This window comes from Harpia harpyja, chromosome 14 (genome assembly GCF_026419915.1).
Source record: "Harpia harpyja isolate bHarHar1 chromosome 14, bHarHar1 primary haplotype, whole genome shotgun sequence".
In the NCBI taxonomy this organism is placed as follows: domain Eukaryota; kingdom Metazoa; phylum Chordata; class Aves; order Accipitriformes; family Accipitridae; genus Harpia; species Harpia harpyja.
Genome location: NC_068953.1, coordinates 30,759,774 through 30,772,412, shown reverse-complemented (window position 1 = coordinate 30,772,412; position 12,639 = coordinate 30,759,774). Strand labels below are relative to the sequence as shown.

Here is a 12,639-nt window from a genome sequence, read left to right as displayed (position 1 = left end):
GGCAGCGGAGGACCAGGTCTGTGCCCTGTGGCAGGCTGTGATACACAGCAAGGTGCTGCCTTCCTCCTGCTATCTTGTTGGCTCTGCAGGCATGGAAGTGAAATGTTTTTGTGCATGTGTGTTTTGTAGGTGTGCTCCCCCCCCCCCCCTTTTTTTTTTTTTTTTCTTAAAGTGCTGCTGAGGAGTGTCACCCCTTTAGTTTCACTAGGCATCTTTTCTTAGAGCTGTGTGGGACAAAGGCTTGAGAAAAATCTCATCATGCTTTATAGGATCTCCAGTTCAGACCCCTTACAAATACTAGCCTTAAGTAATAATGTTGTGATTAGGCTTCTGCTGACCATAGCTGAAAAGACCACAGCAGATCTTTTAGCTATCTGTAGACTGAATTCAGAAGCAACCAAAGATTGATTTGTTTTTTCATAATTAGTTTTAAAAACAGAAGTTTTCATTGTGAAATACATGAGCCATTGCAATGGATGATTTGCCATTTAGCCACAAACCTGCCTATCTGGCAACTGTATCCATTTTTTCTGCTTTTAGTGGGACATACTTTAGATTAGGTTACTACTCGAGCAGTCTTTCTTCATGTCGCTTTGAGATCACCTGGTGCTTTTTGTATTTAGCCTTTCTAGGCAGTTGATCCTTGCAGACTGATCTTAGAACAACGCCCTGCAGTGCCCCATGTAGATTGTTAGTAATAAATATAGGATGCAGCTCCTCTGAAGTCGTGTTATCTTCCCACATAATGTACGGAGGGCATTGCATCCTTGGAATAGAGAGTCCTGCCTGAATATAACAATACGCACTGATTTTAATTCAGAGCAGTGCTGAAAGAACCAGGGTGAGAGCTGTGTAAAAGGATTTTCTTTGTCTCTTCTACAAGTTCATTAAAGTAACTTGTGGCAAAATACTGTATTTAAATAAATGTAAAAAACCCCCAGGAACTTAAATGACTGTCTTGTTGCTGGAATAGAGCACCTGGCAGTGTGTGGTTGTTGCAAGTTCTTCCCAGTTATTTTAAGAATTGTGGCACAAGCCTTTAGCGTTGAATACAGCTAGATTTCTTCAGAGAGCTAAAAGAGATACTTATAGACCTAAAATTCAGATGTAGGTATTCTGATGTCTGCTGGCTAATTATTTCTTGGCAGTTCATTACAATGGGCTACATTTGAGACTTGGGTGTTTCATTAGCAGCCTTATCTTCTTCCTTTGTTCAGCTGTTTGTATAGTTGGCATTATTTAATACTCATAGAATCATCAGTGTCAGAAATGGTGAAGGGATTAAATTTTTATCCTATACAAAATATTTTAATTGCATTTATTTTAGTAACAAGTGTTGAAGTCAAGCATTTGACCAATTTTAACCTGCGCTAATTTAAAATGTTGTGGCATGCTGAACTCCTACTTTTTTCAGCACTGTGATGCAGCATTGTTCCTTCTTGTGTCTGATGGAAAACCGGTCTGGCTTATTCTCTTTGGCAAGTGGAAGGAGGTAGATTAGGTTACAGGGAAGATGAAATGGTTGCAGCTCGCCCTTGTTGCGCTGTTTCATCGGCTTGCTGTGCTTGTTGCTTCCTTATTTTGCTGAGAAGAGTGGTTTGACTTGGATTCAGGAGGAGTCTGCCTTCAAGCTGAAAAAGCCAGTATTTACAAATGGGTGAATAATTGCTGTGTTTACTTTTTGAGGCCTGAGAGTTGGACACTTTTGTACATTTCCAGTGGACACAACTCTGTGGCTATTTTTATGCTTTAGGGAAATAACAATACTTCATGTGCTTCCAAGATGCAGTTGTGGCCCCTGTAGCTTTTATCTGGGGTAAGAATATATTTGCGTTTGAATACTGGAAGATTTAGTTTGTCTTGTATTGAGTGTTTTGCTTCTCTTTGCTTGTGTTTGTGTTAGGTTCAAATGCCTTTTCTCTTAGGCGTGACATGGAATTATCCCCAGGGGAGAGAGAAGTGCAGGCAGGGAGAGAGCCCCTAGGTGGCATCCGAAGCCACTTGATTTTTGGCTCCTGCGTGCCAGAGGGTGAGAGGTGCGGATGGGAGGGGAGTCCGGAGCTCTGGGGATGCCAGGGTTGACTTGCGGACATGCCCAGCTTGGGCGTGCTTTCCTTTCTCAGTAACCTGTGCTAGCAAAAGCTCTTATTCTATTAGCTGAGCAGTATATGTAGTTGTCATTTCACTAATAAGAACATGTTTCAACCTTTTGCAGCTCTGCTTTCTAAATATTTAATTGAAATGCTTTTACAGCCATTTTACTTCTTTATCAACGTGAGCCAAGCCAGACAGTGTAACATGGCATATGTTAAGATGTTAATTGAGTAGCAGCACACATCGGCGGCTGTTTTGTAATTTTCTACTTAGATGATCCTTGGCTCCAGCTTAACATTTCTTTGTGCTTTTGAATGGAAGGTTATATAAAGATAAATTTAGAGCTGTTAGTCCAAGAAAGAGAAACATTAATTCAGTGAGTTTAAGAATTAAGGGCTGAATTCTGCAGGCACTGCTGGGACACAGTGCTTGTTGTGAGGGTGTGATAATAGTACCTTTCTGATAGTACCACTTATTGTAATAGGGTTGGTAATCCTTTTATTGAGTGGTTCCTCACAGCGTGCAGAGTAAATAGTTTTTTTGGGTTTTTTTGTTTTTTTTTAAATGTCACCTGATGTCATCAGAGTTGTGGAAGAGATAATCAAAATCTTTCCAAAAGGATGTGTGGTCAGTTTTATGATGACCCTCTTCTATTTTAACTTGGCTTTCAGAAAGATGACTTTGCCCAAACTGTCACTGTTTGTATTTAGTAGTGGAGTCTAACTTGCTTTCCTTGGGAGCTAACTGGGTTTTTGCAGGAGGCAAAGAGGCAGCAGGACTCTGCACAGGAAAAAGCTGGGTGCTGTCAATACCCAGATACCTCCTGTGCCTGGGAGATGCAGGCCTGGCAAATAGTGCTCATGTGATATTGCTCCCCATAGACGGAGCCTTTCAAGACTACCCGTAAACCCTGTTGTTAAATAGCTTGACAAACAACCTCCGGAGATTGTATGGGGGGACTGATGCAGTGGGAGATAGAGGCTTTTCAGACCTGAGTAATTTTTAAAAGGCAATGTGGCCAAAATAATTCTTCCTTGGCAGACAGCTCTAACCGCTGTCTTGGGTATCCTTCTCATACAGAAGGCTTGTTTTCAGATACCTGAGTGAAAATACTGGGGCAGCAGCGTGTTGCCATACAGCGTTAGGGTCATACGCATGGGCTATGAGTGAGCAGTTGGGAGGGTTTCCTGTGGCCCTGAACAGCCCCTGCTCCCGTTGCTCCGCCGGAGCTGTGCTGAGTTGTTGCTGGTCTTGTGCTGAACTCTCGAGAAAAAAATTACGGGTTTTTTGGTGTGGTTTGTTTTTTCCTCTTCTCTGAAGAAAGCTTATTTTAGAACTTTATAAATCTCCCCTCTCTCTTTGTTAATTGTCTGAGAGGGTAGGTGGTTTACCATCTGAGATGATAACTAGTTAACAGTGGTGATGATAAGTAACTATGCACTGGGGTTTTCCTTTCTAGTTGCAACTTTTCTTACTGTGTTCTGTATATTGGGTGATAATGTAATGTGTGAGTACTGGAAACTGGGAGCCCTGCAGTGGGGAACTCTTGGTGTTGGGTCACGAGTTGTATCCTATCTTTGTGATGTATGGCACAGCTATTAGCAGTGATGGAAATTTCATAAATTGCATTAGGGTTTGGCAGAAATAATGTTTTCCCTAGGCTGTCCAGAATGTACCAAGCAGGCAAAACACAGCTACAGAGGCTGTTTTCAGCAGGGTGTTGCAGTTTATGCAGATATTTGCAGTCTTGGGCTGAAGGGGATACAGAGTATCTGTGGCAACTTCGCTGGTGGTATGAAACTTAAAATGCAGAAATCACTCTGGGCTTCCTGGGTTTGACCACCTAGTCAAACCATTACGATGTTTTGAATGATAAATTGTGCCTCCACTTGTCCCCTGAATTTTGCTGAACGGGACTCGTTGCTGTTGTTGACATCTTCCTCCTCCATCTTTGGCGGTTGAGTCCACTGCTAGTGCCTGAATGATGAGAGCTGTGTCCTGTGTGAATTTTGGGACTGGGAGGTCCCCTGCCTGAGCAGAACCGCAGTGTCCTGGAGGTGCTGCTGTCCCACTCCTGCCGGGGACACAACCAGGAGCCCCTTCGCCAGCGTCCTCCTCTGCGCAGTGTGTCCCAGGACAGGAGTTATGCTGCAGCGGGTGCATGTTCATACAGCGTGTTCGCTGTGCGTGTGTGCGTGCTCACCCGGTATTTGTTATGCTGCTAGCTTTCATAGGGAGCGAATGATCGGCAGTTGGAAAGCTGATAAGGGTTAGTTTCAGTGGCTGTGCAGGCTTTGGGAAGGCTTAGAGTTAACTAGGCAGTAGCTAATAAGTTTGAGGGCTTTCTTTTACCCCTCTCAACCACCTTCCTTTTTCTGGTCTCACAGGCATAAAGCTTCTTGTATCCCTTATGGTTATATGGCTTCTACTATTTGCAGCATTAAGGAAATACTTGGTGTGCTCAGAGCAACTGAATTTTGCCACTTTTTGTAATACAATAGTCCCATATTGCTCAGCGTATTTCAGCTACCTATTCCTGAAAGTAAAGTATTGCTTAATCAGAGGAAGGTTGGCAGCATTTGGTTTTATGCTGCTTTGAAAAAAATTACATCTCCTTGCTTTCTCCCCCAGCTTTTTCCCCTCCATCTCTTCCTCAGTGCAAAGTAAACCCAGCTGCACACCTGGGGAGAGAACACACTCATTCTGCCCATGCTGAGTTGGGGCTGTTAAAATGGGGCTGTTTTGAGTAGAAATACATAAATAGGTCAGGGAAAGCAGACATGCATACTTTGGCATAAGATAGAAGAGCAGTTTGAGGAAATGCTTTTGTCTGATTTCCCCCCTCCTCGTCCTCCCCAAGATACTTTGAGGAGTTTGTCAACGTGGCTTCAGCATTTAGGAGTTTAAATTACTGCAGCCTTTGAAAGTTGCCTTCAAGATTCTCTCAAAGGTCTTGGGCCTAAAGGTTAAGTCAAAAGCTGAGGCTGTTAAGATGGGCTGGAGGCTTTCCAGTAAGGCTTTCTGCTGCAGACTCAAAGCAGCCAATGCATGTTCCTTGGAAGGACGTAGGACTGGGGGTCTCCGTGAAACAGCGGCTTTTGTAGGGAGCCACCATGCTATGCTTCTGTAAACCACAGGCTAAGAAACCCCCTTTTCTCTGCTGTTTTACTACTTAGTAGAAGCTGGGCTCTTGTTTTTGAGTGACTGATGGTACTTCTTCAGAGGGGAGCAGGTTGATCCAGACTGGTGGTGGTCGGGACAGAGTTGACATTTTTGAGGAGCATTGCTGTTGACAGTAGAGCAGGACTACGTCCCTCTTGAGTTGCTCAGTGTGCCTTAACTTTCAAACAGTCTGCACGGTGGTATCCACTGAACAAAAGTTTCATCGTTGGTTGTGATAGTGTCATGGATTTTTTTTTTTTAATTTGTTTTTTTGGCAAAGTTTTGATACATAGTTTTGTGTTCCCACGTTCTTGTGATGTGTCAGTATCTGGTGCAAGCTGGTAAATCCAAGGCAGCTATAAAGACAGCCACCTTTGTTATCACTCATAAGAGACAGATACCCCCAGAATCAAAAAAGGCACCTTCTTGTCCTGGATGAAACTGCTTGAAGTGGCCTGAATTAAGTTCTAGATCAAGTAAGTGAACTAGTTTAACTTCAGGGAGACTGTTGGATGAAGAGCTGCGAAAGAGAGAGTAGCGTCAGCTGTGCTTCTGGGTGGGGGTGAGTCACAGCAAGCCCCCAGGAGCAGCTCTCCAGGAGGAGCAATGCTGGCTGTTGGCTTACGGTACGGTTTCTAAGTTCAGTTTTCCAATGGGCTCAGGTCCCTAATAGATTCAGATGGTTATTTTCATTAGTGAGAACATCGATCACCCCTGCCGCTCTCTTGCAGCTGTTCCTAGATGTGTAGCAAAGCGTGTGGGTAGCAGCCTTCAAATGTTAGAAACAGCTCTGTGTAGGGCCTGATTCAGCCTTGCTCCTGGGATTGCTGGTTGCAGTTACTGTAATTGCAGTAGTAATTAGGTAAGGGATGCATTTGAAAGAGACAGAAAGCAGACTTATTTATTTGTAAATGAAATTTCAGCTTTCAAAACACATCTGTCCTGTCAGTGAAGGAAGAAGTGGGGTGAACTAAACAAAAGTGGCAAATAACATTGTAACTGGGATGGCTGTTCCTTTGCAACCTTTGTCACTTGTCCTGTTATCTCCTGATTTGATGGAGATGCATCCTGTGGTGTCACCAGAGGGAGCTTTTCTGTGCAGTGCTCAGGACCATGAAAAGGTCACTGTCCCAGCACCTTCCCAGTCGAAGGGCTGGGTCCTCAGGGTTGCTGTTGCTTGACTTTGACATGGATCAGCTCCACTGGTGGGTAAATAAGGAGCATTTATGTCGTTAGGCGCAGGCTTTATAGAATCAGGCCACGTTAACCTGGTTAACTTGTGCTCTGGTTAGGATGAAAGAAGCCTCAGTTTACCACTAACAAATTTTAATGATGTCCTCCCAGTGTAGTAGGGAGATGGAGCAGGAGATGAAAAAAATTGCTGTTAAAATAGACATCACGCTTAATCCCTGCTGAAGCCATAGGACCTTTGCCTTTTAAAATGTCACAACATCTGCTTGCAGATTGGAGGACATGAACTTGACTATCCTTTTTGTGCCACCAGTTGACGAAAAGGAAACAGAGAAACTGTATTTGCTGGCCTTATTATTGCTCTTCTGCTGCAGCTTTTCGACACTGTTGATCGGTGCTGTAGGAGTAGAGGTCACAACTGGAAGAGCCTGAACTAAATTTTAGTTTACATTTACTGACTCAGACTGATATTTGGAGATAAAAGGACAGCTCTAGGGATCTCCTGCCCAGCTGCCTCCTGGCAACTTGCCTCTTTCTCTTTGCAAGAAGAAAATATTAATGCAAATGGGCGTGCTTATGCGCAGCTTGGCAGAACCTGGAAACCGTGCTGGCTGAAGCATGTTCTGTAGAGTAGAGGCTGTATTTGGACTAAGTTTGATCTGCCTGTACCCTGCAACCCCTTATCCTCCATGCTGCTTTTCTTAACGTGATTAAGCTAGCATGTGAAGCCATAGAAAAGGTTTAGGTACAAAAATGGTCATACATGCCTGAGCTCTGTTGCCTGCTGCCATGAGTGCGCTCTGTAGGAGAGGCTGTGGATCTGTAGCAGCACAGGGATTGTGAGTCCGAGCTAGGGGCAGGAGGCAGTGGGGCAAGGTGGAGTTCAGGGTGAAAGAAGTGCTGCTGGAGCAGCCGTCTGTTTCAGCATGACTTTGGTCAGCATGCCTTGGTAAGCTTTGGGTCAGACACAGTGATAACTCTTAGCAGCAGCAGCAGTTTTCCATGCTTGGTGTCCTTTGACTTTTCTAGTAAGACGGTTTTTGAAGAGCGAGATGACATTTGGGTTAACTTCTTCAGTTGCTACGGTAGTTGTGAGTGTCTTCCCTAAGGCAAGGAAAAGCTCTGATTTTTACCATCCTTAGCATTCCCTGTTCTCACAAATCCCCAACAGCTCTGCTTTACTCCCTCCTTGGTGTTCCTGGGTGGCCACCCATCTGATTGTCTTCTCCTACACAGTCAGCTGAAGTAGATGTCTGCTGATGTATCTACTTCAGTGGACTTGTCGTATGTTCTTACCTGTTGAAATTTTTTATTACATTATGTCACTACAGAATATGCAGTTCCTGTATGGGAAGGGGCATCAGTGTTAGCAGGACCTGCAGAACAGATTTTTAGACCTTCTGGTTTCAAAGTGAGGTGTTGTAACAAGCAGGACAACCAAGCTCCTGCCTCTTTGAGCATCTGATACAACAGTTGATGCTGGTTCAGTAGCTTTGTTTCCTATCACCCCATACACTGGAGCTGTTTGTTTTGCTTGTTTCTTACTTATGATTTTAGTATATCCATCAGATGCCTTACTCGGCCTTTCTTTGTATGTGGTAGCACCTGTACAGAAGTAAAATAACTTGAAATGAGATGTTCTGTTGCGTTAACAGGCGACTGCATTGTGTTTCATTCTACTAGGAGAAGAATCATTCCCTGAACTCCAAAAATGCTTGTTTAGTTCTTGTTCAGTAGGTGGCCAGCAGTAAAGACTCGTTTTTTGCGTGTTAAAGCTCCTGCTCCTCTTCGAGTAATGATAAAGTGCCTTCAACTAATGCAGTCAGACCAAGCATGTGAAATACAGCACCCTTAAGAAACACAAAAACTGCTTGTGGGTGTGTTTATACGCAGTATAATAAGTTCCATACTGTTTGCACTCCTTGGCACATGTACTGAGGTCATTGATGGCATACTTTAATTCAGTCCCCACCCAATGTTGTCTTAATAAGCCAACTGGGAGGTAGTGAGACTAACGTGGAAAACTCCTAAGTTGCCAGTGGGATACCAGTTGTCTGCTTTGTAGCAGCTCTTTGGAAAGCTAGAAATAAATGCCTTGAAGTGGTGGGATTTACCAAAGTGTGGGGAGAGGGGGGTGTTAATTGTGTTTACAGATGAACAAGTAAAAGGCATCTGAATTGTGGAAGAGCTTTTAGTGACATCCATCCTGGCTGCTTTGCAACTCGGGATAATAGCTCCCAGTTGCAATGATACTTCATTAAAAACAAATATAGTTCTTATATATAAGAGCAAAACAGCAAGAAGTCTAACAAACAGTTAAGTTTGGGATGACTTCCTACAAAAAAACAGCTGGATAAGAATTCTTCCATAGACTAGCAGGATATTTCACAGCAGGCGGTTAAGCCTGTAGTACAGTGATAGAAATTCTAATATGTAATGTTTTTGTCATTGCTGTTTAGATTAATTCAAGATTTCTATTCTTTCTTTCTTCCCTTACATCTAGCAAAACTGTACAATCTAAAGTGGACTGCATTTTGGTAAGTACAACTCCAGAATGATTTTTAATATTTAATAAACTGCAAGACCAAATTAGATGGCTCTGCAGACTGACAGCTGTTATGAAGCCTTTCCTTAGCAGTGTTTAAAGGTACTACCACTAAACATGATCAAAATCAGTTCCCGTTGCCAAAAAAACACATGATGTTTGTTTTCCATGGAATTATTGACCTCTCGTTGCCAGCAGCAAGTGACTGTAATTGCCACTTGTAGAACTGTCAGTATAGATACAGCACAGAAAGGTGACTTACTGCTTTTGTAAGCATGATCTTATTAAATGCAAGATTATGTGTTACACAGATCAGAGTATGCAAGAAGTTAATTGTGCCTTCAAGTTCCATTGCTCTTTAGGCCTTTAATGACAATGATTATTGCTTTTGTTGTTTTTTCCTTGAAAAAAAATCAATTCATGGCTGATACTACATTTTAAGGAAGGAACTAGATTGAACTGCATGTTTGCACAAAACCAGGACTAATGTCCTGGCCTGTGAAAATCTTGCAGGTGTCATAATTATCAGATTTTTGGTTTGTTTTTTTAAATCTTGCTAACCTCAAAAGTTACACACCATCTCAGGTACCTTTCTAGAAATGTGCAACAGTACAGGTCCTGTTAGCACTGCTGTACTACTTAGGACAGAGAGATATATCATTTTTTGAAGAAGGAAAGCTCTTGAAACGCATAAACATCATCTTCCTTTGTGCATTAAAATAACAGGTTCTAGGCAGTGATCAGAGATTATTTCTGGGAAGCAAATATCTAGCACTAACTCAGAAAGAGGTTTTATTTGTTTGTTCTTAATAGTGAGCAGGTTGTGACTTTCTTTAAATCAGAGTCTGAGTTCATAAATCTTAAGACCGGAAGGGACTGCTTATTCTGACTTGCTACCTTCGGCATTTCATCCAGAAGGAACCAGCGGGTAAGATAAAAAGATGACATAGACAACCATCTGGATACTATCAAATAGAATCTGTTCAGTTGTATGGCTGAGCTAAGTAAGAATACTCCTTAAAGTCACATTATCAAAGGCTAATTCATATGGCACTGAATTCTCTTTCCTTAAAATGTTGTCTTAATTTATTGTGGTAAGAGGTTTAAAGTAAGCTGTATTGTTGTATTGCAAACAAACTTTGGACCCAATTTTGCCTATGCTTAAAAATTCTTGGATGCATCCAACTAAAATATCTATGCAAAAATGTCATTTTTGTCCACTTCATCCCTCATTGACATTTGTGGACACAAAGCAGGTGTCTTAAGATCTTAATTTTTTTTGCCTGTGAGTCTTCAGTGGTAAAAGGGCAAATTGCAAAATTGCACTTGTAAAACTCTTTTAACACCAGTTTTTTCTGTGGTGAAAAATGGGCAAGTGGGGTAGATTTTCCTAAAGTAGCATCAGAGAGGGAGTAAGTAAGTAGGAGGTTAACTGGTCATCTGCTTCTTGAAAATCCATTTTAAGAAAATGGAATTACACTAGGACTATTCTTGCATTAAATTCTGCAGACTTGCGCACCTAGGGTACTGAGGTAGGGATTATCAGGTCGTATGAGCCCATTCATTTGAGTAGGTCTCATCCGTTGGATGAACAAGTTATTTTTCTTAATAGTGCTCTTGGACGCAGAGCAGTCTCCGTAGCTTGACTTGGAACAGAGCAGCAGTGTCCTGATGGTCTAATCTTCTGTTCCAGATGCCGCCTCCTCTGTCCTGCTGATGAGTTCAGAGGAGTCCTGTCAACAGTGGAAAAGCCACTCTAGGTTAGCAAAGGTAGATCTAATGCTGTTCAGGTAGTTTAAAAAAGAAAAATCCGAGATCAGAATAGTTTCAGGAAATAAAGATTAAGCTGAATTCTGGCAAAATGGCGTCTGCATTTTTACCTGCTTTTGGAAAGCTGTGAGCTGCAAGACAGAATCTCGAAGTATGTTAAACTAAAAGGCCATGACTGTATAGCTCTATGTAACTTGTTTGGAGCTTTCCTTGCAGCCCTGTCCAGTTTTTTCCTGCAGAAGGTAGATGAGCAGGTTGCCTCTTCGGTGGAATATGTATGGGTTTGTCAGAGCGGTCCTGTAATTGGGGTGCCAGCTGCCTGCAGAAAGTCTGACTCCAAGCATATGGGCAGGTCAGAACATTTCCTTTAAGTGCACGTTCTTTTCAGGGCCTTTGAATCAGTCTCATGAAGCATAAAGGCACAATGTCTGTCCCTTGTCTCCCTGCTTACTCTGAGGAGGAGATTTGGGACTAGCTTTCAGTTATACTGGGACGTGTTGATGATACCTTAAAGCATTTAAACTTGATCAGTTTGATGGCAATCTTCAAAGAAAAAACACCAGTAGAGAAAAATCAGGCTACACTTGTTGCCATTTGTGTTTGGTAACACCAGTTACAGCCCCAGGGCACAGAACTGCACACAAAGCTCTTTAGCACATACACTGCCTAGTTCAACACAGGACGGCAAGGAAGAGAGAAATGGGAAGAAGAAACAGAGGTGGTGGCAATAGCCTTTGTTGGGCAGGTAGCTAGCAGCAGAGGACTACAGAAAACATCTAGTATAAGGGCACTGGGACTGCAATTACTCGTACAAGAGACCAAAGTTATCTGGCTTTTACTTGTTATACTGCACACTTACATTATGACATACTGTCAGTTTCTGGAAGATCATAAGAAAATCATTGTATGCTGTGCAATCCAAAAAAGATAATTAGCAGGAATTGTGGTGTAAACAGCCATTAAAAATTCATTATAACATCTTTTTAACTGTAGTAAACACGTCTAGCAGTAGATTCTCTTATGACTTCACTTGTTATATTTGTTGCCACATACTAAGTGAACTCTTGAACCTGATTTTTAAAATGGTATGCTCCATGTAATTGCTCAGCAAGAAGGTTAAGGTTTCTTTCCTTAGTCCTCTGAAAAGGAGGTCAGTGCTGGTGAGAGTGTGCTGCATCAATGGCCATGAAAACCAAAGCTGCTGATGGCTGGAGCAGTTACAGTGTGGGCAGCAGCAGTGTGTAAGATCTGTTGAAGCAGTGTGCCTTGGTCCTGCTGTGGAGAAGGTGGTAGCTTGTCACTTGTCTTTTTTGCCCTACAGGAGACAGGCAGAAGCTCTGTGAAGCTTTGGCAGCTGTGCTTGGACACTGTCAGTACAAAGCTGCCATGTGTTTTTAGGGCTTGTTTGGAATATTTAGCACCTGAAATATGCTTCTGCGTCTGTTCAGATAAAGCATATCAAAAGTATTTATTAGCAGCTTTTTAGAATAGTAGGTTCTGTTTCAAGTATTGGCTATTTTCTGTCTTGATCATATTTCCAACAAACTATCTGACCTTGAGCAAATTATTTAACCTTTGCTTCTTGTTTCTCTGTTCACAAAGTGGGAGACAATTGCTTGACTACTTTGCTATTCTTAGTCTGGTTGTTAAATAGTAGATGTTTGTTCTACTGAACTATGACAAGTTTTAGAACCAGTCTGCCAGTGGCTGCAAGTTATGTTGCCATTGGCATAGCCTTTTTTACTTCGATTAGAGTATAGTTATCTATAAATAGTCAAAAAGTGGAAAGAAATACTAAGATCAGTCCATGCTCTCTAAAATAGTAGTCTTGCAAGAAGCTTGCAGCACTGCCCCTGGCCTTCAGCTCCTCTTCACCA

The 12,639-nt window shown here is 42.3% G+C and overlaps 1 protein-coding gene across 1 annotated transcript in view; it reads left to right on the top strand.

The window, feature by feature from the left end:
* Positions 1-12,639, top strand: part of RFX7 (regulatory factor X7) — a 50,749-nt gene that overhangs the window by 14,556 nt on the left and 23,554 nt on the right. Inside the window, exon 2 of the mRNA XM_052807585.1 lies at positions 8,951-8,984. Coding sequence (XP_052663545.1) covers positions 8,951-8,984 — 34 coding nt within the window. The remainder of the gene's footprint in view (positions 1-8,950; positions 8,985-12,639) is intronic.